At 45.8% G+C, this 25,215-nt stretch overlaps 1 protein-coding gene across 2 annotated transcripts in view; it reads left to right on the plus strand.

Annotated features, from left to right (window-relative positions):
* Positions 1 to 24,897, plus strand: part of Hs3st3b1 (heparan sulfate-glucosamine 3-sulfotransferase 3B1) — a 49,145-nt gene extending 24,248 nt beyond the window's left edge. The window contains exons 2-3 of one of the 2 annotated variants that reach the window (XR_006149602.1): positions 16,317 to 18,576; positions 24,886 to 24,897. Coding sequence is in view for 1 of the 2 variants with exons in the window: in XM_042693680.1 (XP_042549614.1) it covers positions 16,317 to 16,935 (619 nt within the window). In the remaining variant the exon portion in view is untranslated. Of the gene's footprint in view, positions 1 to 16,316; positions 19,207 to 24,885 lie in introns of those variants that run through there. The other variant, XM_042693680.1, reaches the window with a different exon arrangement.
* The last annotated feature ends 318 nt before the right edge of the window (positions 24,898 to 25,215 follow it).

The following is a 25,215-nucleotide window of genomic DNA, read 5'->3' on the forward strand; positions in this document are numbered from 1 at the left end:
TCTCATGCCTTTGATTTGGATCGTATTTGTAAGTATATTAATGTCAATCCAAGAAGAGGAGTTCTGTTTTATTTGTGTACATAGAGGAACAGGGAGGAACTGTCTCTGAGATCCTTCGCAGCACATGCGAAGAATTACAGGACACCAGAATGCTTTCAGATGTTCATTTTTAGCAGAGCCTTTGAATTGAAGAACTGAGATTTGGCGTCCCTTTTCCCTCAGCCACATTAACCTCATCCAGAACAACGTGTCAAAGAAGAGACCCACAGAGGGGTCTGCAATCAATGGGCTTCCTCGCCACCTCACCCTTGGGTGGGTGGGGGGAACAGTTTGCTGCTTTCTGACTTCTCCAAACTGCATGATATCCTCAGAGGAGAGTTTGGGGGGAACTGTGAAAATGGCAGACAAATGTTTTACACATGAGAAAAGATGGCACAGAGATGTTAGGCAACTTTGCCTCCTACCAAGGAAGTACCTAGCCAGACCTACACCTCATAGGGCTCTAAATCTATGTAGCTGTCATGTATTTGAATATATTCAGTCACCAAATATTTATAGAAATTCCACTTAATCTCTACCAACTCGAGACTATCTTCTGCTGGCGGGGGATGGGGGGGAGACAGGGGAGGAGCAAGGAGATGGCAACTGGAAAAATTCACCTTCCAAGCCTGGTGCCTGTGGCTCATGCCTATAATCCTAGCTACTCAGGAGCCTGAGATCTGAGGATCACAGTGTGAAGCCAGCCCAGGGAAGGAAAGTCTGTGAGACTCTTATCTCCAATTAACAACCAGAAAACCGGAAGTGGTGCTGTGACTCAAAAGTGGTAGACCGCTAGCCTTGAGCAAAAAAGCTCAGGCACAGTACTCAGGCCCTGTGTTCAAGCCCCCCCCCCCCCCCCCAGAAAAAAAAATGAACACACACAATTTTGGGGCTAAGGAACACCCTTTTACATTAATGTACTAATTTGTGTTTAGATGTTGATGTTTATTTATTGTCTGTGTCTCTCTCTCTTTCTTTGTTTCTTTTTTTTTTTTTGGTTGGTCATGGGGCCTGAACTCTGGGCCTGGGCACTGTCCCTCAGCTCTCCAGTTCAAGGCTAGTGCTCTACCACTTGAGCCACAGCGCCACTTCTGGTTTTTTCTGCTTATGTGGTGCTGAGGAATCGAACCCAGGGCCTCATGCATGCAAGGCAAACACTCTACCACTTAGCCACCTTCCCAGGTCTCTGTTTCTTTCTTTGTTTCTGTCTGCCTGCCTGTCTGTCTCCCTTTTCCTTCTTTTTCTCTATGTTGCTATGGACCAAACCTGGACCCTCTAGAGCTAGGAAAGAGAACTTGATCCTAAAGCTTTGAGTGCTAGTCTAAGGCCTTACCTGTTGCCTGAAGCAGTGCAGGAATAGGGTTTCCTACTCTGTATGCACACAGTAAAGATTTGCAAGCTGTCTCCCCTGGATGGACTTCTATCCTCTCCTGTCTTCCTTTAGCAGGTTGTGGGTGATTTTTCTGGAACCCAGGGTTGAATGTTCTCTAAGTCTTGGGTGATTGCTTGTTTGCACTCTCGAGCTTTGAGGCCCTAGGAAGGCAGTTTGACTCTCTTGGGATTGAAACAGGGAGGGGGAGGTGGATAGGAGGTGGAGGACACAAACAAGAGCCTGTGACAAGTACAGGGCATTGGCATATGCCCAGGCCCGCACCTTCCAATACAAGATGGTAACTGGCAGAACAGCATTTCAGAGGAGGACGCCAGAAGTCATCAGGGACTGCACGCAGACCCAGCATGCACTGGGAACCTGCCACATCTGGAAGGAGCAGGCATCTGCAAGTGCTCGCACCAATCCCTGAGCCTCTCTCCCCACCCCCTTTCCTTCTGGATTCTTAGCTCCTCCTATTGGCCAGGCTGACTTCGCTTTCTAAAAAGTCTGCTGCCCAGAACACTCTTTTTTCTTTTCTTTCTAATGATTTTAAGTTGGGGGTGGGTTTTCCAGGAAACGGGACACATCCCTATGGCTTCACATGACTATCTGTCTCCCTCCCCCCACCCCCCCAACTCCCGACACACCACACAAGGCCCAATAAACAATAACTGGGAGAGCTCCTACACAAAAGGCTATTAGCTTTTAATTGAAACCCGCTCTTTGCCCACTAGCCCCTGCCTTTTCCCGGAACTGAACTGGTGGCTTTGTGAGCTAGGCCTGAAACTCAGGATTCAACCCAAAGGAAAGGAGGGCTTGAGGTGACCAGGGTTGCGAGATTGTCTTTGCAAGCCACCCCCTGGTGAGATGCAAAGCCTTTTCATTTCTCTACTGCATTGAATTTCTGGAACAATGGAAGCTGAATCCTTGTCTTGGGGGTTGGGCTGGGAGTGAGGAAGACAGGGGTGAGTGGCTCATTTTTTTTTTTTTTTGTTCTTTTCTTTCCTATCCATTACCTTTATTTTAAAAAAAAAAAAAAATGGAAAAAATAAACCAGGCAAAGAGGCTTTAGTACAAACTTTGTAAGAACCATGACATCACTTCCCCCATAGACTCCCTTGGATCGAGCAGAAATTGGGAAGAGCTCCCGGTTTCATTTGAAATTATTTTAAAGGCTCCCAAATGGCTGCTTTGATATGTAAACATGTACCCCCAAAGGGAGATAATTATTTATGGAGATGTGGCCCCTTATAGGGGGTTCTACCCTGGTGGGCTCAGCTTTGGAGGAAGGAAGGAAGGAAGGAAAGAAGATGGTGATAGCATCTCTGTTTTCCTAGCCAAAAGAGACCCCTGGGAAAGAAATTCACTTTAAAGAGGAGACATTCGAGTTACACTGACTATTCAGATTACACCGCTTTGTCATTGTCCCTGGGACTGTGAGAAGTTTCCTACAGAAAAAAAAAAAAAAGGAAAGAAAGCAAGAAAGAAAGCTCCTTTCCCCATCCCTGATTGGGCTGGGCATCTTATCTTTCGGCTGGCCAACAAAGCAGGCAGTGGGGAGACTCGCTTTTATCTTCTTTTGTCTTCCACAAGGTCCCTGAGATGGAAACTCACCAGGAAAGTTTTGGGGTGCCTACTTAGACTTTTAGAGAAGATCAGTTTTAGCCCAGGCCTGCTTCTCTAGAAGAGCCTGTGTCTAGGCTGTAGCTTTGGTCTTGGGCCTGCTTTTTTTTCTTTCCTTCCTTCCTTCCTTCCTTCCTTCCTTCCTTCCTTCCTTCCTTCCTTCCTCCCTCCCTCCCTCCCTCCCTCCCTCTCTTCCTCCTTCCTCTCTCCCTCTCTCTCCCTTCCTTTCTTCTTTCTTGTAAAGGTGGTGTACAAAAGGGTTACAGTTACATCAGTAAGGTAATGAGCATTTTTTTTTTTTTTGCCAGTCCTGGGGCTTGAATTCAGGGCCTGGGCACTGTCCCTGAACTTCTTTTGCTTAAGGCTAGTGCTCTACCATTTGAGCCACAGTGCCACTTTGGGCTTTTTCTGTTTATGTGGTACTGAGGAATCGAACCCAGGGCTTCATGCATGCTAAAGCAAGCCAAATTCCTAGCCCCAAGTCTCATTTTGAAAACATACCAAATGCCCTCCATCCATCTTACCAGTCCTTTACATCTAGGACTAGCAGCTTTGAAGGTTGCTTTTGGGAAGCATTCCTTCTCCTTTCCCACACCCCCATCCCTCAGTGACCTAAATGTCTGTACTCCTCTACTTGCCCTTTCAAGTTGGCCAGAGAGGTGAGGTCTCCAGCCCCGCCTCCTGTGACAGAGAAATGGAGGTGATTGGCCCAGCCAATGCTGAGCCTACTAGAAATCTACTCCCAAGCCCCACTCTCCTTCCTTTTTGCGCTGGTTCTTGGGTACCTCACCTTCCCTGGTGCCATTCCTGGCAGGGCAAACACAGAGCTCAGGCAGCCCCAATTCAACAGTGAGTGCACACATTCAGGGGAGCCTGAGTAGACTTTGGTCAGGGAGAGAAGTTTTGCCACATTCCAGGCCTTTGTCTTTGGTTGTTGTTGTTTGGTGCAAGTGCTGGGTTTAGTTGAACTCAGGGCCTCATGCTCTTGCTTAGCTTGTTGGGAGGTGGTGGGACTTGAGGAGACTGGGTCTAGTAAGAGGAAGTTAAGTTTATGGAGATGTGCCTTGGGTGTGTGTGTGAGGGGGGGAATATTGGGATACCTCTCTCCTTGGTTCCTGGCTTCTGTGAGATAGAGCTTTGCCCCACCCTGGGTTTCCCCTGTGGGACCTGCCTCATGATACACAGCTTTTACCACAGACCTAAAGGCAAGAGGGCCAAATGACCATGCACAGAAGCCTCTGAAACTATAAGCCAAATTAGACATTCCTTTGGTCTAAGCTATTTACTTCAGTTGTTTGGTCATAGCAACAGAAAGATGGTAGACACAGCATATGGATGTACAGTAAAAAGTCTCTCCGCCCTAAAACTCCTGTTCATCTCTTCATTACTCCCACCTGTTCAGGTCCCAGGGTTTGTTGAATTTAGCTGCTGATATGTATGGGCTTGCTAGCCACCCCGAAATTACACGATTCATCTTATCTATGTTATTTAGTTAGTGTTGGTACTGATGGTTGAACTCAGGGCTTCACGCTCTTGCTTAACTTTTTCTGCTCAAGGCTGGTGCTCTACCACTTGACTCACAACATCTCCATGTCTTGGCTTTTGGCTGGTTAATTGGTGGTAAGAGTCTCATGAACTTTTTTACATGGGCCGGTTTCGAACTGTGAGCCTCAGATCTCAGCCTCCTAAGTAAGCTAGGATTACAGGCATGAGCCATCATGGCCCAGCTCACCTCTTCCTTCTTAAGACAATTTCAACAAGCTTCCTTGTCCTATTTTTCCTACATGCAAACCATACTCATTCACCCTCTTGGTTACCCCCCCTCCCCAGCCCCTGCCCCCCCCCAACAGAAAGTTTTACTTTCTTGTCATTCATCTTTTCAAAGTATGTATTCATTGCACCTGGTGGTTTTGCCATGGTATTTCAAGCATGCATGCATTACATTTTTTCTCCCAGTAACCCTCTGTATTGCTCTTGCACAGACATCAGGAACCAGTTTTTCTTCTTCAGGAGGAACCTGGAATCTTGGTTCTTCCCTTTGGAAGCATGGCTTTCTGTTCCTGTTTGTGGACTGCCAGTGGCTGTTCGAATCGAGGGAGTGGTTGAGTTTTCTAGCCTGTGACCTTAGGATTCTGGCTAGAATGGCTGCCTAGAACCAGGCTTACTTACTGTCCAGGGAGCCTAAGACCTGTACATTTAGGAACAAGGACAAGCCAAAGGGCTAATAAGTCAATTAGAAGCAGAGACCTTCACAACAAACAACACCTTTTGTAAAAGAAATATTGGGTGCTATATAAAAAAACAGGAGTCCCCTATTAACAATTTTTTTCCTTTGAGAATAGTTTACCCAAAATAGTATCCAAAAGAGCTTTCAGTTGAATGTTATAGGTTTTTATTGAGAGTCTTGTCAAATCCTGGAAGGGTCAGGCAGCATGAGGGAGGAAGTTCAGGGTGTCAGACAATTATTCCATATCTTTTTCGTTCTTATTTTGGCAGTAATGGGGTTTGAACTCAAGGGCTTAGCCTTGTTAGGCAAGACCTCTACCCCATGAGCTGTGCCCCCAAGCTCTTTTTTAGCTTGAGTTATTTCTTGGATAGAGTCTCATATTTTATGACTGGCCCAAGTATAGCTGGGGTTCTGAACTCCTGTTGCTAGGCTATAAGTGTAAGCCATGGTGCCCAGCTTCTGTGTCTCGATCATTGTCATAGCTACTTAATTTTATGCATTCTTCACTGTTCTTAGAACCAGATAGCAAAGATAATTTTTAAAAATGTGAGAAAGAAGGAGGCGGGAAGAAGAGGAAGAGGAAAAGAAAGGGCTGTGGCCCAGCAATAGTGACCACCTAGGAAGTACAAAGCCCTGAGTTCAAACCTTCGTACCCCCCCAACCCCTCTTTGCCCAGAGAGAGAGAGAGAATTGAAAAAGAAAATCATTGTTGAATACAAGAAAGTATTGAGACACCCTGAGGTGGGCATTAGAATGGAGGAAATTTGGGGTTCCCTATGAATTTTATCAGTCCCTAATTACATTAAATAACAAAATATGTATAGTGTATAAACAAAGTGACATTTTAGAAAACATGGTTATTTCTGCACTGAAGGAAAGAAAGAGGTCCTTTTTTTTTTTTTTTTTTTGTCAGTTGTGGGGCCTGAACTCGGGGCCTGGGTGCTGTCCCTTAGCTCTTCAGCTCAAGGCTAGTGCTCTACCACTTTGAGCCACAGCGCCACTTCTAGCCTTTGCTGCTTATGTGGTACTGAGGAATCAAACCCAGAGCCTCATGCATTCAAGGCAAGCACTCTACCACTGAGCCATCTTCCCACCCCAGAAAGAGCTCCTTATCCCAATGGAAGAGGAGAGGAGATTCCCTGATTCCTGTGGCCTTCCAGCTTTCCTCCGTCCTCCCCCACCTCAATGGGGAGGCAGCCTCTGCTATCTGAAGCTCATTAACTCCTCATCTGTTTTGTATAAGTTGCTCCAGCATCTGTTGGACTGTACTGAGTTAGGCCACACCCATCCCTCCCCTTTTCCCCTCCCCAGACTTCTTTTTGTTGTTGGGTCATTTACCAATTCTAACAATAAGTTCAATCGCTAGATGGTCCAAGTGGGGTGTCATTGAAGAAAAACAAAAGAACCAGAATCGGGGCAGTGTTTGGTGCTGGGAAATCACAGAATCACAGAACTAGAACTTTTCTAGTTAATTATAATTTCCTATTCTTCAGACTCCAAGGTGGTTTTTTTGTTTTTGTTTTTTTGTTTGTTTCTTTATGTGATGGTCATGATGCTTGGACTCAGGGTCTGGGCACTGTCTCTGAATTTTTTTGGTCAAGGGTAGCATTCCACCATTTAACCCACAGCCCAATTTCCAGCTTTTTGGTGGTTAATTGGAGATAAGAATTCAGATTTTCCTGCCTCTGGGCTTTGAACTAAGATCTTCAGATCTCAGTCTTTTGAGTAGCTGGGATTACAGGAGTGAGCTACCTGTACTAGCTAACTAAAGGTTTGTTTTTTGTTTTTGATCTTCTTGGGGCTTGAACTCAGGGCCTGAGTGCCCTGACCCTGAGCTCTTTTTGCTCAGGGCTAGTGCTCTACCACTTTGAGCCACAATGCCACTAATGGCTTTTTCTGAGTAGTTTATTAGGGATAAGATTTTCATGGACTTTTCCGTCTGGCTTCCAACCATGACCCTCAGATCTCAGCCTCCTGAGTAGCTAGGATTACAGGTGTGAGCCACCAGTGCCCAGCTTGAAGGTTTTGCTCTTAATAGAACTACTTTTAGCACTGGTACTTTGGATCCTACCAAGACTTGAGACATTCCCTGCTGAACACGGGCTTCTCAAAGCCTTAGATGGCAACTCTACCCGCACCACCTAGGGGAAACTGATTTCCTGTGTCCTGATTTCTTCCAGTCTGGAGAGAAAAGGTTTATGTCTGACTCGAGGATGGAGATTGTAACCCTCAAACATGATCGGACCATGTTATACTCTGGGCTGAAGTCTAGAAAGAGGGTATACTGCACAACTCGATGCATCTATCTTACTTTCATGGGTTTCTTTTACAAGAGCATTTTATTCTATTTTATTTTAATCCAGCGATGGTAACAGAAGTGCTGACGATGTAATCGATACTGGGGGCTGTTTCTCTTGCTTTTCTCTCTCTTGTTTAAGTTGATAGAATCTAATCTTCCATAGTAGATGATTAGCTGTGTGGGCTAACTAGTCTTTATCTCCTGTGTGCCTGTAGACTTACTGGCACACTGTCTTACTTTTTTTTTTTTAATTGGAAGCCTGATTTGCATTTGATAAACAGTGGTTTAGGGGTGTGTGTGTATGTGTGTGTGTGTGTGTGTGTGTGTGTGTGTGTGTGTGTGTGTTTAGAGGTAAGATCCATGCCCTGCCTTGTCCTGCCCTGCCCTTTTCTTTTCTTTATTTTTGGTCAGTTGTGGGGCTTGAACTCTGGGCTTGGGCGCTGTCCCTGCACTCTTTAGCTCAAGGTGAGAGCTCTACTGCTTGAGCTACAGCACCACTTCCGGTTTTCTAGTGGTTTATTGGAGATAAGAGTCTCACGGACTTTCCTGCTCAGGCTGGCTTTGAACTGAGATCCTCAGATCTCAGCCTCCTGAGTACCTAGGATTACAGGCATGAGCCACCGGTGCCTGGCTTGCCCTTCCTTTTTCTTTTTAATACTATTAGGGTTTGAATTCAGGCTCTCCAGCATACTAGGCAGATACTTTATGACTGGAGCCACTTCTCTAGCCCTTTATTTTTTGTTTTAGTTTTTCAGCGAGGATCTCAACTTTATGCCTTGGTACAGCCTCAGATCATGATCCTCCTACTTATACCTAACATGTACCTAGGGCCACAGGTACCCTTTTCGACACTACCACATCTCCTATGTTGTTGAGATGAGGTCTCACTAACTTTTTGCTGAGGCTAGCCTAGAATTGAGATCCTCTTGATCGCTCCTTCCCGAGTAGCTGAGATTACAGATGTAAGCCACCATCTCCCCCAGCTTAGGAAACACCTTTTTGTTTTCTGTGTGTTAGGCCTATGTGTGCTTTATTTGCTGTGGTCTCTGTAATTTGCAGGCCATCAGGACATATGCTCTTACTCCTCTGTGTCTGCTGTTAGCGGGGAGAGTTGACTCCATTCCGCCTCCACTCAAGCTTTTGGATCAACTAAGCACTTTTCAGTTGGGTCCATAATATTACCCACCTCCTCTCCCTTACCGTGTCTCCACACAATTCCTCCATTCGGGTGCACATAAATCTCAGTGGAAGTGTTGTAAGGTAACTTATCGGAGAAGCCACATTTTGGAAGATGGAATCTCGGAGTCTTTATTACACAGTTAGCAGGCTGCAGACAGCCAGTGGTTACAAAGGCCTGCAGCCCACAAACACACTTAAGGAAAAAAGGACCAAAAACAATACCAACGAACCAATTCAGCACCGATGGAACACGGAATTGGGATCTCATGATGACCAAAGACAATCCAAGAAACACAGGACAAGGGGTACGATCATGGAGACACATGGCATGGTATAACGGTACCTGTGCTCATCCATGTCTAAATAGGGTCTGGGCAGAGGGCAGGGTCATAGGACACTTCCAATCCCAGGCACTGGACAGACAGGTTCAGTAACCTATCAGCCAAGTACCTGCCCCTGCCTCCAGGGAACCAGGCATGCCCATCACTGGGAGTCAGGGGGCATTTCCTTCCCCCAGCATGAAGACAAGATGCTAAACCCTACCATCCACCATGTGGCCAATCTGGCTCCAGCCAGACCTGACCTCCCTACTTCAGAACCAATGCCAGAAGTACATGGCAGGTTTCTCGGCCCCTAGGTTCCAAGCAGGACACAATGCTTTCCAGGCCTTGGCTGTACATTAGAATCTTCTTAAAAATGATGCTGGTGTTAGGGCTTCACACATGGAGGGCCTGGCTCAGTGGTCTGGGACAGGGCCTAGGCTTTAGTTCTGGTGGAAATTTCCCAAGTGGTTCTCCTGTGCACCCCAGGGGTGCTAGCTGCCACAAAAAAATGCACGTGGCTTTGTTGAAAATAGCCTCCAATAAGGTGGAAGCCTGATAATGCTCTTTCCACACCTGCCTGGCTGTCAGTACCCACCTCTGTGGTCTAGGTCTATGGGTGTTTCTAGAAGCTCCCTGTACTGTTAGCCCCAGGCCTCCATGGGGTGATGGGCCTGCCTCACCCTTGAGAATACCCTACTTTCAGTACCCAGGAGTGTTTCCTGGGTTGTTCTCATGCATGTTGGGACCATGTATCTGACTTCTGCTGGAACTAGAAGTATACAGGATCCATGAGTGATGGACATTAGCTTCATGGACTTTCATAAAAGCATCTCTCCATTAGGCATTGGTGGCTCATGCCTATAATCCTAGTTACTTAGGAGTCTGAGATCTGAGGATCATGATTCAAAGCCAGCCCCAGCAAGAAAGTCCATGAACATGAGCCTCTTATCTCCAATAAACAACTCAGAAGTGGCAAGGACCATTGTGGCTCAAAGTGGTAGAGTGATAGCCTTGAGCAATAGAAGCTCAAGGACAGCACCTAGGCCATGAGTTCAAGGCCCAAGACCCACCAAAAAAAAAATCATCCTTCCATCCCTACCCAGGTGGAGAGGAGGGGAGGAGCTGTTGCAATGATCAATCATTTTCCAGGTGCCCAAACTACTGTTAGCAATGGGAATATGTGAACCAAAGAGGTTTATTGTTTCAAAATGGGACTCCTATTTGAACAATTATGATCAGCTATGATCAGGTTAGCACTGGAATACCTACTATTAAGATTCTAATCTATGAAGCGGAGAAGGGAAACTAGGAGTTATCTATTTGTAGTGAGGATAAGTGTGTGCTTCCAGGTGCTCTTGATCCTGTTAAAGACCAGAAACCAGGAGGGTTGGTTGGGGCTGGGGTAGATGGTGATAGATAAAGGGAGATACACATTGGGAAAGCTGAGTTCCCTGTCTCACCTGCAGGCTCATGACCCGGTTCTAAACCCATCACCCATTCTCTGAGCCTCAATGTCTTCGTGAGAAAACTGAAGATCACAATACTTACCTCAAAGGCTTGTGGCCAGGGAGTAAATCAGATAATGGATGTGAAAGTCTCTTGGCAAACTCCAAAGCACTCTATAATTATTAGCTCTGACTATCCATTTGGCTTTCATAATGAGCAGTCCAATTACCCAGTGTTGGGGTGCTTGTCCGGAGGCCAACTTGGGACTGGATTGAGACTGGAGCAGACCCTGGGGTGCCTCAGATGGGTGTGCCATACCTGAAAAGGGGGAGGGGGTGAGAATCGCTCACTCTAGGCCACATCCTTATCCTTTCTCCTCTCAGTCATTGGGTTCAGAGAGATCTCTGTGCACAAGAAGTATGCCCAGAGTGTGGGAGGGAAGAAAGTGGGCCTAGGAGATGAACTTGGGAAGGGCTTTGTTTTAAGATCTGCCATGAGTGAAGGCAGTGAGAGAATTGCCAGGAAAGGGGAAGAAAGGGACTTGACCGGAACACATTTGGAAAGTTCCATGTCCAAGAGGCTGGCCACAGACTTTGTCTGTGTTCCCTGATTCATCTAACAGACTTTATCCAGCAGGCTTTGGAACTTCTCATTGGCTCATTTGCCCTTGCTTGTGAATTCCAGCTACATCAAAGAATCCTGCTGGGTCTGTTTAGCCAGGTCTTCCCCATCCCACGTCTTGGGCTGTTCAATTGGTTCCTCATCCTCACCTACCTGCCCACCAGGGGATACCTGCTCACTCCATTGGTCCATTTGACAGGACCAATTTCCGGTCCACTTCACCAGAATTCCCCTTACCCTTGATGCCTCTTCCTCTTAGGAATTTTCCATCCACCAATCTCCACCTTGCTCCTGGCAGTCAGTATTTGAAATTGAGCCAGACCTCTCTGTCTTAGTCTCTGTCTCTCTTTGGTACCAGTCCCGGGGCTTGAACGCAGAGCCTGGGCTCTGTCCCTGAGCCTTTGTGGTCAAGGCTAGTGCTCTACCAGCTGAGTCACACAGCTACATTTCTGGCTTTTCTGTCTGGGCTGGCTTCCGATCACAAGCCTCAGATCTCTCAGCCTCCTGAGTCGCTAGAATTAGCCACCGGTGCCTGGCTCAATGTCATGGCTTCTACATTCACCAGGGTGAGCCTATATAGTCTTGTGACTAGTGCTGATGAGTGATTACTCCTTGGCAGATGGATTCCCTAGGGGAGTGTCGGGAGACGCCTGGCTCTATGGCGTCTCGAAGGCTGTGGAAAAGGCTCAGGAGGCCTTGATGACAGTATACCCCGTGGTGCACTCAACCATTCAACCTATTACTGCCTCAAACAAACAACAAACACAATGAAAGAGCAGCACCAGAGCTTCTGGACAAGGTTGAGACCTCTATCTGTTGGTAGAGATCACAGTGGTAGAGCCATTATTTTAACAACAATCCATTATTTTATCAACAATTGATGAAATCCCCAGGCTCTCTGAGTACTTTCTGACACTGGGAGATGATCTTGGGGGAGATGGGTTGTTCTAAGGTCACGTTCCTGAATGGTTTGGGGGACCTGCCAAGCATTAGAGAAGCAGTCAATCAGCTCCCAGCTCAGATGACCTAGTTCCCTTTATTTGTTGATGACCTATTTCCCATTTCCCACTGACAGATCAAGTTACCCCGTTCCTTATTCACAATTGCCTCTTAGGGTGCTGGTCCTGGGTAGGGGTTGACTCCGCTTGGGTGCTGTCCCCGAGCTCTTTGGCCTCAAGGCTAGAGCTCTGCTACCAGATTTTTGGGGGTAGTTAACTGGAGATAAGATTATCAAGTACTTTCCTGCCTGGGTTGGCTTTGAACGTGGATCTTCAGATCTCAGACTCATGAGTAGCTTGGATTACAGCACCTGTGCCCGACATCTTAGCAATTTTTGTCCAGTTACAACCAGATCTCTCTCTCCCCTTAATTGGTTTTAAGGTTCAGAGATGACTTGGGCAAGCCAACAGAGTTCAGCATCCTTACTTCTCCTGGAGCTAAATCCTCTCGTTGCTCCTCTGTGAGGTGCAGCAGGATGAGTGTCAGGCTCCTTGCGGGCCACTCATGCTAAGAGTCCTGTAAGTGGAAAATAACGGATGGACAACACTTTCCTAGTGTTGAGAAAAAAGTGAGCAGCAGGCTGGATACCCCATGTGAACTTCCCAGGCCTCCAGGAAGAGGGGTCTTGCTCTCATTGGTCAGGTGGGATGAGTGTGACATGGATAGGGGTAAATGATCTACCCAGGTGTGCACATTTAAATGGAAATGCTGGTGTTCAAAGCAGCCGGTGGGTAACCTTGAGGTCCATTGAGCAAGAACCCTCATCCACCTACTCACAATGGGCCATGGAACTGTGGGTTTGGGAATGCTGTGAGCTTCTCCTAAGGGTGTCCACTCAAAGAAACTTAGCCTTTATATATGAGCTGACCTGCTTTCTAGAGAAATGCAAAGTAAGTGGAGAGCTGAGACTCTTGAATCCCTGATCACATTAGCCTGTTGTTATGGCTGCATTAATCTAAGTGGCTAATGAGCAAAGTGGGTCAATCCAGTGTTAGTGCACCACCAGGGCTGGCTTGCAGGGCTGTGGAGGAGGTGTCCTAACAAGGAATGCTCCCTTAGGTTTGGGGGTGGGGAGCACCTCCCCAAGGGAGCTGGCTTACTCTCAGGAATTGTCCTTTCTGGCTGGTGTGATACATGGTTTATTATAGCATCATTTCTTTAAGTTATTGCTCTCTGAATTAGACTGCTGGAAGTTGGAAGTTTACAATGGTTTGCTTAAAAGTATTTGGTTTAAAAAAAAGTGCAAATTATCTTCTCTTTCATTCCCATGTCCCAGGAAGAGTCAGTCAGATATCTCTATCCCTTAGCTAACAGATAATTTAAAATCTGTAACCAAAATAGAGCGTGCTGTTGGTTAACACTTTTTGTTTTCCTCTTGGTGCTGGTCCTGGGGCTCAAACTCAGGGCTTGAGTCTTATCTCTGAGCTTTTATTCTCAAGGCTAGTGCTCTACCACTTGAGCCATGATTCCACTTCTCTCTTTTTGGTGGTTAATTGGAGCTAAGATTCTAATGGCCTTTCCTGCTAGACCGGCTTTGAATCTCAATGCTCAGATCTCAGCTTCTTGAGTAGCTAGGATTATAGGCATGAGCCCACTGGTACCTGGCTGTTTAATACGTTTTTCCCTCTTCTTATTGTACTAAGGTTTGAGATCAGGGCTATGAGCTTGATCCACTTGCTTGCTAGGCTAGAGCTCTACCACCAGTTGAATCATGCATTCAGCCTAGCCTTCTGCTGATTATGTGGAGGTGGAGTTTTGAGTACTTTTCTGCTTGGGCTGGCTTCCTACTTAGTCCTTTATATCGGAGCCTCTTGAATAGCTAGAATGACAGGTATGAGCCACTGACATCTGCGATACATTTCTTTTGATATAGATACTCTGGTGTTGACACGTATGTTGTAATTATGTCTTTACCTTATGTCATGAAGAGTGTATTGAACAATTTCATGACAGTGATAGAATAACAGTAGCTGATATTATCAAGTAATTATCAGTCATAGTAAACACAGTTAGCATATTATGGCTATTCATGACTTTAATCCTCTTTTCACTTCCCCAAGGTAGGCATTGTTAGCTCTGTTTTCCCAGTGGAGGAAAAGAGGCCTAGAAAAGTAAAATAAGCCATTCTAACATACAACACAGTTTGTAAGTAGCAGGGCCAGGAGCTGAATCTCTTGTAACTGCTAAGATAAACTGTTACCCTAAACTATTTCAGGCCTACAGTTATTTAATTCTCCTAATAACTGAATGGGTAGTATTAAGATACTAAGACTCAGAGGGGTTGAGTCCCTTGACTTCTGGTCACACAGTTAACGAGTAGTGATAGAGAAGGACTTTAAAGCCCAACCTCGTCACACTGAAGCTTGTGCTATTGTCCTGCATATGTTGGGGCTTATCAGTCAATGAGACAATTCATCCGTTTTGGACAGTACTGGGACTTAAACACAGGGCTTGGGCTCTTTCACTTTCCACTGAAGTCTGGTGCTATACCATTTAAGCCATACTTCCATTTCAGATTTTTGGTAGTTACTTGAAAATAAAAGTTTTATGGACTTTCTTGCCCAGGCTGGCTTCAAACTACAATCCTCAAATCTCAGCCTCCTGAGTAGCTAGGATTACAGGCATGAGCCACTGGTGTCCAGATATTATTTACATTGTGTGGGCATGTGCCGTTTTGCTAGCACCATGTCAGGTGCTAGGCATTTAGAGAGGTGGGGCCTGTAAGGAAGATAGCTATGCCCTGATGGAGCTTTCCCAGAGTCCTTTGCACACATAGATGGAGGTCTGTTGTCACCAGAGCACCACCACCCAACATCACTTTCTCTGCATCCTTCAGTTCTCCATCTGCTGGTGTAGTGGAGTTTTATTCGATGGGCATTTTCTGTTAGTTCTGCTGCTCCCCAGTGTGAGCCGTCTTCCCTACTCAATCATCCTGATTCTTTTTCTCAAGCCCTTACTCCTGTCTTCCATCTCCCAGCCTCTACCATCCTCCCCACAGAGCCTTTTCCTCCAGACATGAAAAATAGAATAGCAGCAGCCAGACTTCTAAGTCCCAGGTCCAAGACTCTGTCTACTCAGCTTTGTTGCAAACATTGCATACTTCTATAACAATGTACTTCAGAACCAAGAATAATTGCAGCTATCTATCCCTGTGCATTTTGAATGAGTATCTCACCTCATTGATTCATGTCATCAACATGCCCTGTCTAGTGTATGTCTAACTGCTTTTGTTTAACATGGTGACTGATGTCTTACAAGTTCATGTGTATGCCTGAGTGAGGGTGTGTGCATGTGTGTGTGTGCAAGCATGTGTGACTGTACATGTGCGCACTGGTACAGGGGCTTGAAGTCAGGGCCTTGCTGTTTTGCTTGTCTTTGTTGCTCAAGGCTGATGTGCTATCACTTAATCCAGGCCTCCACTTCTAAATTAATCCTGGTTAATTGGAGATAAAAAGAGTCCCATGGGATTTTCTTAGCTGGGCTGGCTTTGAATGGACAGCCTCAGATCTCAGCCTCTTGAGTAGTCTAATATTACAGGTGTGAGCCACCAATGTTGGGCTAGGCTTTTGGTGTGTAGGTGTCAGATGTTTGGGACAATCTAAAAGCTGGGCACTTTGAGTTAAAAAAGGGAGAGTGTCCCCTTCCCTACCCCCCTTCCCGGAGGAATCTTAAGAGAAATGCCCATCTTGCAAGGAAGTGCTGCATTTACATTTACATTTCAGGTAGTGGTGTCTGCCCTCTAGACCTCAGGTAGAACATGAATGTAGCTTTCAGCTCTGCAATCTTGCTGACATTTTTCGTTGCTTCTCCTTTCTCTCTCCCCTTCCTTCCTTCCTTCCTTCCTTCCTTCCTTCCTTCCTTCCTTCCTTCCTTCCTTCCTTCCTTCCTTCCTTCCTTCCTTCCTTTATACCTTTCCTTCCTTCCTTCCTTCCCTCCTTCTGACATGGGGCTTGAACTCAGGGGTCGGGCTCTGGCCTTTTTCACTCCAGGCTGATGCTCTACCATTTGGAGCCACAGGGCCACACTTCCCTTTGCTGACGTTTTTGTGGTGGCAGTCTTAGACCGTGGCCACACACTGCACATTGCGCTCCCTGTCTGTGCGCCAGGCTCTCTCTCTGCCCCTCAGGGCCAAGCCCTCCTCCCTCCTCCGACTCTCACAAGCCTTTTTATTTCTGCCTGTCTTTCCAGGGAGCTGATGCCCAGGACCCTGGACGGGCAGATCACCATGGAGAAGACGCCCAGCTACTTCGTGACGCGGGAGGCGCCCGCGCGCATCTCGGCCATGTCCAAGGACACGAAGCTGATCGTGGTGGTGCGCGACCCGGTGACCAGGGCCATCTCCGACTACACGCAGACGCTGTCCAAGCGGCCCGACATCCCCAGCTTCGAGAGCCTGACGTTCCGCAACCGCAGCGCGGGGCTCATCGACACGTCGTGGAGCGCCATCCAGATCGGCATCTACGCCAAGCACCTGGAGCACTGGCTGCGCCACTTCCCGCTCGGCCAGATGCTCTTCGTGAGCGGCGAGCGCCTCATCCGCGACCCGGCGGGCGAGCTGGGCCGCGTGCAGGACTTCCTGGGCCTCAAGCGCATCATCACCGACAAGCATTTCTACTTCAACAAGACCAAGGGCTTCCCCTGCCTCAAGAAGGCCGAGGGCAGCAGCAAGCCGCACTGCCTGGGCAAGACCAAAGGCAGGACCCACCCCGATATCGACCCCGGCGTGGTGCAGAGGCTGCGCGACTTCTACCGGCCCTTCAACCTCAAGTTCTACCAGATGACCGGCCAGGACTTTGGCTGGGATTGAAACAGACCCAGCTTGGATCATTTCCCCACCCCCACCCCCACGTGGCTTATCTATTGAGAGAGATATTATATGTATGTAAAATGTACAGAAATCTATTTTATAATAATTTATTTTTTAATTCATGAGCAATTAATTCACTAAGCTGCCTAGCCACGCTCTGTACGAAGAGAGAGATTAGCTTCATCTTGGGTTCACATTCCAAAGTGTTGAATGCGGAGACTTAGTTCTATTTCCTCACAATTGATGGTGCTTCCGTCGTGTCTCCTCCCTCTCCCCGAGCCCCCCCTCCTCCCTTTTCCCCCCACGATATTTAAAAAAAAAAAAAAAAAGAAGAAGAAAAGCACAATTTTTGTTGTTACGGGTATTCCAACTTCGGCCGTCCCTGTTGTGGTGGTCGATCGTGATCCCCTTGTGTCTTGGGGTCGCTCTGATTTCCATCTCTCTTTCTTGCCTGTGTCCCTCTGTAGGTGTGCCCTGAGCGTCCCCTCCCCCCACCTCCAGTGCTGATTCAGAAGCATTTTTATTCATGGGGTGCCATTTCTGACAAGTTAGATTACAACCCACCAGCAGGCATGTCCTGTCTCCTCCCTTGCCCCTTCTCTGCCCCTTAGCCAGTCACCACCTTCATGGGGACATTGAATGACAGGGTCCATTTACTTTAGCTTTGACGATGAAGGATGGCCCTGCATCTCCTCTGCACTATGCCTTCCTTGGTCCATTACCCAGCTCCAAGAGGATGCAAATGTTAGTCCCTCCTCCTTCCCAGTCACACCTATGAGATGGCCTGGGTGCTCCTTTAGGAAAAAAAAAAAATCTGTGCTCATTTGCATGAGCTTGCCCTGTGCTCCTTTCTCCCAGCAGGTAGTTCAGCTGTGACACACCAAAGAACCCCAAAAGCTGACAAAGTCACCCTCTCAAACCCCGGAAAACTGGGTGTTGACACCTAGAGGGGTCAGGGGCACACTTTGCCATGGGCATGGGCATCTACCTATCAAGATGTTAGTAGGTATGGAGCCAGCCAGTGTGAGACAAAAGGCTCATTGCTTCAGTAGACAGAAAAAAAGACTCAGAAATGCCAGGCTGCCTGGCCATAGGTATGGGATTCCTGGCACCCCATCTCGATGTCTCTTTGGAACTCTTAGCTCATCCCAGGATGACAAGATGGTTCCCAACAGCACGAATCAAGGGTGGTTCTTCTACAGCCAGATTGGGAAAGCCAGCCCAGGGTTGCCTGCAGGTCCTTGAGCCGGGTCCTGGCAGGAGTGTTGCTGGCATTGTTACTGCTGTGCAGGTGGCTCTGCTCATGTCTCTGTGTTCAGAGTGCACTTGGGGGTCATTTATAATAACTAGGTATAGTGGCACTTGGCTAACTCTATGGCGATATCACATAATGACATATTCTGTTAATCCGCCACTTCCTGCAACCAGAATGCTTCTCCCACACAAGGATTGGCATTTAAATGATACTTTCATGAAGGAAGACATGGGAAGGCACACAGATTGTCAAAAAGTGAGGGTGTTGTGATATTTACAAAGGATTCTTTGTGTATGTTTTCTGGGAGAACTTGCCCATAGGGGTAAGACAAATTGTATGACACCAAGAGAGGTCATTTCTCCAAAGAAATTGATAAGAGGTCACTGGTCTACAGGCAATATTGATGATATGGTTAGTGTTTGTCTGCATGGTTTAGATCAGGTGTAGCCAGCTTGTGCTTAGCAGCAAAAGCATTACTGACCAGGTAGGCAGAGGCTCTGCGTATACCTTAGATATCTGATTCTTCTTCATAGTCTCTGCAAGTTACAGCAACACAGTGTATTTGTATTTCTGCACTTGGATGGCTTAGGTGTGAAATACTCTCATATAAAAGGTGCTAATCGTGTGGGGACTTCTCCATTTGGAAGGTTCATTTGAAATGGACGCCGGAGCCCCTCTTTTCAGTTGCTGTCTATCCTTGCAAGAAATAAATGGCAACTATCTAAGACCCTAACCTAGGCCTGCTCCGCTCTCACCACAGATCTGAACCAGGGTGCATTACTTCAGAGAGTTCAGATAGAAGCTTAGAACTGAAGCTTCAGGTTCTTGTCCTCTTTCCAAGCTGGACAATTTCTGATCACTATTCCCTGTGCTTAAACCAAACTGACATAGGAAATGCAGAGATAGGAGGATGATCTCTTAGTCACAAACACTGAAGTAGAACAAAATTCTTTTTTTTTTTTTCCCTTTCTCTTTTTTGCTGGTCCTGGGGCTTGAACTCAGGGGCCTGTGTGCCGTCTCTTAGCTTTTTCACTCAAGGCTGGAGGCTATCTGCTACTTGACCCACAGCTCCACTTCTGGCTTTTCAGTGGTTAATTGGTGGTAAGAGGCTCACAGACGTTTCCTGCTAGGTCTGGTTTGGGACCACCATCCTCACATCTCAGCCTCCTGAGAGCTAGGATTATAAATGAGCCACCAGTCCCCAGTTCAAAATTCTGTTGTGAGTTCAAGCCCTTGAATCCAAACCAATGTTTGGATTAATAGTATATAATTAGTACTGATAATAGTACTGATGGAACAAGGAAAGTTTTTCCATGTAAGACAAACCCTGTGGGTTTCAGATGACTTCTAGTTCCCACCTGGTCCCCTTTAGCATCTTCCCCAGGTTTATACTTCATCGTGTGGTGGTAATCAGTATCTTCCTCTTTCGCAAGTTAAGCAATGTGGAAAAATTAAGCCTGGGTTCTTTGACTATTGAAGCCATCTGCAGGGGTGATGAACTTCATTCTTAGCAGCTAGAAGACAAATATTATTTCATGTTTTGGCAGTTTGGTTCAATACAAGCTTTAGGTTCCCTTCTAGTTTGTAGTAAGATCCTGGTTGTCACTCACTAAAGTATGTTGTTCCTCAGTTTTCTTCCCCCCCCCCCCCAACTTAAAAACAAGAAAAAAAGTTAACAAGAACATTGGAGTTTTTAGGTCTTCTTCTGGATGGAATGTTTTCTTTGAGGTGTTTGTGTATGATGATCTTTGAACTTAACAATTGGTGCCTGGAAAAGGAAGTTTAGGTACGGGAGCTGTGGGAGTCAACTCCTGATTTGGATGACATCAGAAGAGAGATGGTCTTTTCTGAGTTATTTTTAGTGACAGATACCTTTTAGACCTTGGGAGAAATGCAGGTCCTGCCGATTATACCAGAGTACTCAGATAAGAAAGGAAACGAAGGATCTCATAAGTCAGAGACCCTGTAGGAAGTATCTAACGACACATCGATGTGATTTCCCTTTTCCAATTGTTTCAGGAAGAATGGTTAATAAAGTCTAACTGTGTGGTTAGTTTCTGTTTTGCTTTTGTAACATTAATTTATGACTGAGTTTCGTTCAGATCAGTACTCTACAATACTGTGCAAACCCTAGCCGTATGTGTTCAATAACCTGGATGTTAGAATAGCCAAGATGTACAAAAATAAATAAAATGAGTATTTTGTCCTATGTATAACACAAATTAATTTTACACAGAGAAAGATGTTTATAGGAAAATGGAAATTCTCGTAATTCATACTATTTCTTTGTATGAACAAATAAAATATATTTTACCAACACGTGGGCACTTTGTGTGTTTTAGTGTGTGTTATAGGTAGAAAAGGTAGCAGTGTTCTTAGTACATGGCTCATCACATGTGCACAAGTAACTCATGCAGGTTGAGTTTTTAGATTTTACAGGGTCTGATGCAAAGGTCTGTGAATCCACATGTAAAGGTCTATGAATCTACATGTATTTGGGACACACCTTTTTGGTAAATTCTCTAGTGGCAAGATAGATGCTTACCCCCAACACTCTAAATTGTATCTATTTATTCCATGAGATGCCAGAACACTGAAGTTTCTGTCCCCAAGGGTTCCAGAGCTACCATGTCACACAACAGGTGTGCTCTGAGCAAAACCTGTGGCTGAATAGATTCACACAATAACATCCTTCTCAGGTTTACAGGGCCTTATCTGTTAGGGAAAGAGAAAGGCTGGGCCCAAACCACTTGTAGTCTTGTTTTAAAAATGCATTTATTGGCTGGGAATGTGGCTTAGTAGTAGAGTGCTTGCCTAGCGTGCATGAAATCCCTGGGTTTGATTGCTCAGCACCACATACACAGAAAAAGCCAGAAGTGGCACTATGGCTCAAGTGGTAGAGTGCCAGTCTTGAGCACAGAGAGGCTCAGGGACAGCACCCAGACCCTGAGTTCAAGCCCCAGGACTGGCAAAAAAAAAAAAGTTTATTGTTACTGTAAAGGTGATGCACAGAGGGGTTGTGGTTACGTAAAACAGGCAATGAGTATATTTCTTTTTGAACAATGTTACCCCTATCCTCACCCTCCCAGTTTTTCCCTCCTGTTCCCACCCACAAGTTGTCTAGTTCATTTTCAACATAGTGTCCAGTGAGTTCCACTGCTGCATTGGTTCAGCCTTTGTTCTACCATTTCGGTACCTCGCCTTACCCTCCCAAAGACAGATAAACAAATAAACAAGACAAAAGGAAATGAAAGCAAGAACAGCAACAAAAACAAAACCCTCTTGTTTCCATTTCCTGGAGTTCATTTCATTAATATTATTTCATATGGTCAGATACACATAGCTATTGTGACTATGTGGTCTTCTCCTAAGAATGTTCTTTTAGCCAAGATATGGAATAAACTCAGATGTCCCTCAGTGGATGAATGATCAAGAAAACAGTGGAATTCTATTCATTCATCAGAAAGAATGACATTGTAAGGAAATAGACTTGGGAAAAAATTGTATTAAGCAAAGTAAGCCAGTCCCAGAGAAGCAGGTTGCATGGTTTTCCTCATTTGTGCCTATAAATCTACAAGCAAACCCACTGGATGGTAAAAGGGGAAAAAATGCACTGGGACATGATAAATTATTCAGGTGTCCAGGTATTCACACATTGCTACAGTCTTTCCGTTACTGTTTGCTACTTAAAACACTGAGATCACTTTTACTCAACTGAAGTTTAAAAGAAATAACAATTTCCAATGGAAAAACCATGGTAATCACAAAAGCAAAAGCACTGAGAAAAAGGAATGTTGCTACCTTTCAGCTAGATGAAATCCTCAAAGCCCTATCAATTTTGCCTTAGGCTCCTCCTCCTGGTGGTTCTTTAGGCAGAGAGAGCTCTTTATCTTGTGTGAAAGGTGAAGAAATGCAGAGGAATGAATGGCCTTTCTGGTTTTAGATAGTGTTGAGCTGGTGCTCACATTAAACACAGGTAAAATCTTTCCCAATGTCACACTTCGCCTTACCTCTTCACAGTGAGAGACATTATGACTCCCATCTCACAGAGAGAACCCCTCGGCCAAAAGCACAGATCTGGAGGTTGGGCTGGTATCGGAGGAAGAAGAAAGTTGTTAAGAATTGGCTTCAAGGCTGAGCGCCAGTGGCTCATGCCTATAATCCTAGCTACTGGGGAGGCTGGCTTCTGAGGATTGTAGTTCACAGCCAGTCTGCGCAGGAAAGTCTGTGAGACTCTTATGTCCAATTAACCACTTGAAAACTGGAAGTGGAACTGTGCCTCAAAGTGGTAGAGCACTAGTCTTGAGCAAGGGAACTTAGGGACAGCCCAGGCTACAAGTTCAAGCCCCGGGACAGACAAAAACAAAACAAAAAAATGGCTTCAAAATCCAACCTTTTATTGAATGGTGCCTTCAAATCTAGGATACACTATGAGGGGCTGTCTCATCAATTTTCATGAATTCTATGGAGTGTAATAGAATGGGTCTAAAATATATGGATTAACCTGATGTTATGTTTTATGTTACCTGCTTGAAAGTATCCTGTGACCTGGAAAGGCCTTGGTTCTGAAGCTTAAACAGCTCAGGCCAAATATGGGGTGAACACTGAAATCTGACATGTAAAATGCAAATCTAAAACTTCAGAGCACAGCTAGATTACCAATAGCTAGAATGCTTCATCAGACCTCATGTAACTGGGGCTAGTCAAAAGCACATTGGAAATAACACATGGCTATACCTAGATGATAAGGAACATAGGAGTCATTAACAAATATTCCCTTGTTTAGATCTGGGTTTTTGATCCCATGATATCTCATTATGTACCTGAAAATATTCCTATATCTGAATGTCTCCCAAATCTGGGACTCACTTCTGCTCCCAAGCATTTTGGACAAGAGATGTTCTACCAGTATTACAAAAGCATCTCATAGCTATCCTAATGGAGAGCCAAGGTGGAGAGTCATTGGTTGGCAGTAGTTTTCAAAGTTGGGCTCCTGGACCATGCCAACATCACATGCAGGCTCATGGCCCTCCTCAGATCACTGGTGCGGCTCAAACGGTAGAACACCAGCCTCAAGCAAAAATGCTAAGGAACAGTGTCTAAGCCTTGAGTTCAAATTCCAGTACAGAGACAGAGAAGGAATGCAGACAGACAGACAGATAAGAAATACAGGGTTTTACAGTCTCTATGTGATTTTGTTTTCAATCAAATTTGAGAACCACTGTAATAGAACATATACAGGTTTTAAGCTAGAGACTTAAGATTCTTTTTTACTTTTCTTTTTAATATTAGTAGTGGGACTTGAACTCAGGGCCTTGTGCTCTTGCTCATAGCTGGTGCATCATTGTTGAACTACACCTCCAATATAGCTTTTTGCCAGTTAATTGGAGGTAGAGTCTCTAGGACTCTTTTCTTCAAACTTTGACCTTCTAGGTCTCAGCCTCCTGAGCAGCCAGGATTTTTCAAATATGTTTTCCTCATTTCCCACTTTGCGCACGTGTGCACGTGCGCGCGCACACACACACACACACACAGAATTAATCATTAGGCAGTCACCTCTTATAACTCTGGATCACGTACAAGGCAAACCTTTGCAGCACTAACATACTGGACCTACTTTCCCCCCTGTTCACCTGTGAGGCCATCTCCACAGGATGCCAGGAATCATGTGTTCCCTAAACAGTATGGAAATGGAGCCAGAAACTTACAAGGAAATCTTGAAAGAAAGTAAAAAAAAAATCTACTCAGTCCTCATTTAGTCTTATCCTCCAGAGTTACTCTTCAACAATGTATGTCCAATACTTAGTATATGCTCAATAATTCTACCCCAAATCCACCAACTGGCCATCCAAGCGGACTCTCCCAGGCCATCTCTCTGACTGCAGTCAGAGAGATGGCAGTCATAACAGATTGGGCTCTACTTTTGAGAAACAGAAGGAGGATTATGGGAAGGGTCTCATTCACCTTGGTTATTTCTGCGGCTCCTCCAAAATAAGTCACAAACACAGGGTTGTTTTTTTTTTTTGAGGGGGAAGGGAGGGAGTGTCACATGTCCACATATCCTATTGGTGAGGGACACAGTTCCATCCATCCCAAGCCTGGTGCTAAGGGTATATTGCTATTGAACTGTGCTACGATTCCCTTCAACCTGCCACTCTGAAGTCTTTCCGAATGGCTGTAGGCTTAGCGAACCTCTCTTAAAGAGGAGCATACCCCTGAGCTCTGCCTTAGGGAATGAAGGGGGAATTTGGGAAAGTGATCCACCCAACGGACCTGGAGGAGATACAAGCTTCCTGAGTTAAATGGTTCAGCATGTCTTCCTGCAGTCGTGTTCTAGTTCGTTTCTTTGGCTGTGAAAGAGAAGCATGAATTCCAAAGGCTGTGGAAGCTCATGTTACAATCAGGTGAGTGCACATAGTCTAAGGAAGATGTTGAGTGGCATGGAGCATGGATTGAAGAATAAAGAAGTGGAGGTAAAGGGTTCCATTACCGACTGTTTCAGGGACCTAGAGGGAAGTCAGTGGGTTTGGAAGGCATAGAGGGTAAACTGAGAGAATGAGGGGTTAAAGAGGCACCTCATAGCACAAATGGGTTCTTGACAAACAGGTGGGTAGGTGGATACCAGAGCCAGAGCAGGCAAACTAAGCGCAAGCTCATTTCCTTAAAGAAGACATTGAGAATATGAGGTGGGGCAGAGCTGTGGCCAGGGCTCTGATTACTGGTAAACCCTGCTTTTCCAGTTGGCTGGCTGCTCAGGTGTCTCGATCTGGGCATTTCCCGATCACATGGCTTCCTGAGGTGATTGGGAGCCTAGAGGTCAGGAGGAACGGTTGGAAGTTAGAGAAATCTAACAGGGGAATTTTAGGAAGAGTGGCATGCTTGAACTCAGGACCTGAGCACCGCCCCTTAGTTCTTTTGTTCAAGGCTGTTGTTCAACTGTGTGAGCCACAACTCCCCTGGCTGGCTTTTGGGTTGTTCATTAGAGATAAGAGTCTCACAAGCTTTCCTGCTCAGGCTGGTTTCAA

The sequence above is a fragment of the Dipodomys spectabilis genome, unplaced genomic scaffold (genome assembly GCF_019054845.1).
Source record: "Dipodomys spectabilis isolate Male_0828 unplaced genomic scaffold, ASM1905484v1 ptg000004l, whole genome shotgun sequence".
Classification (NCBI taxonomy): domain Eukaryota; kingdom Metazoa; phylum Chordata; class Mammalia; order Rodentia; family Heteromyidae; genus Dipodomys; species Dipodomys spectabilis.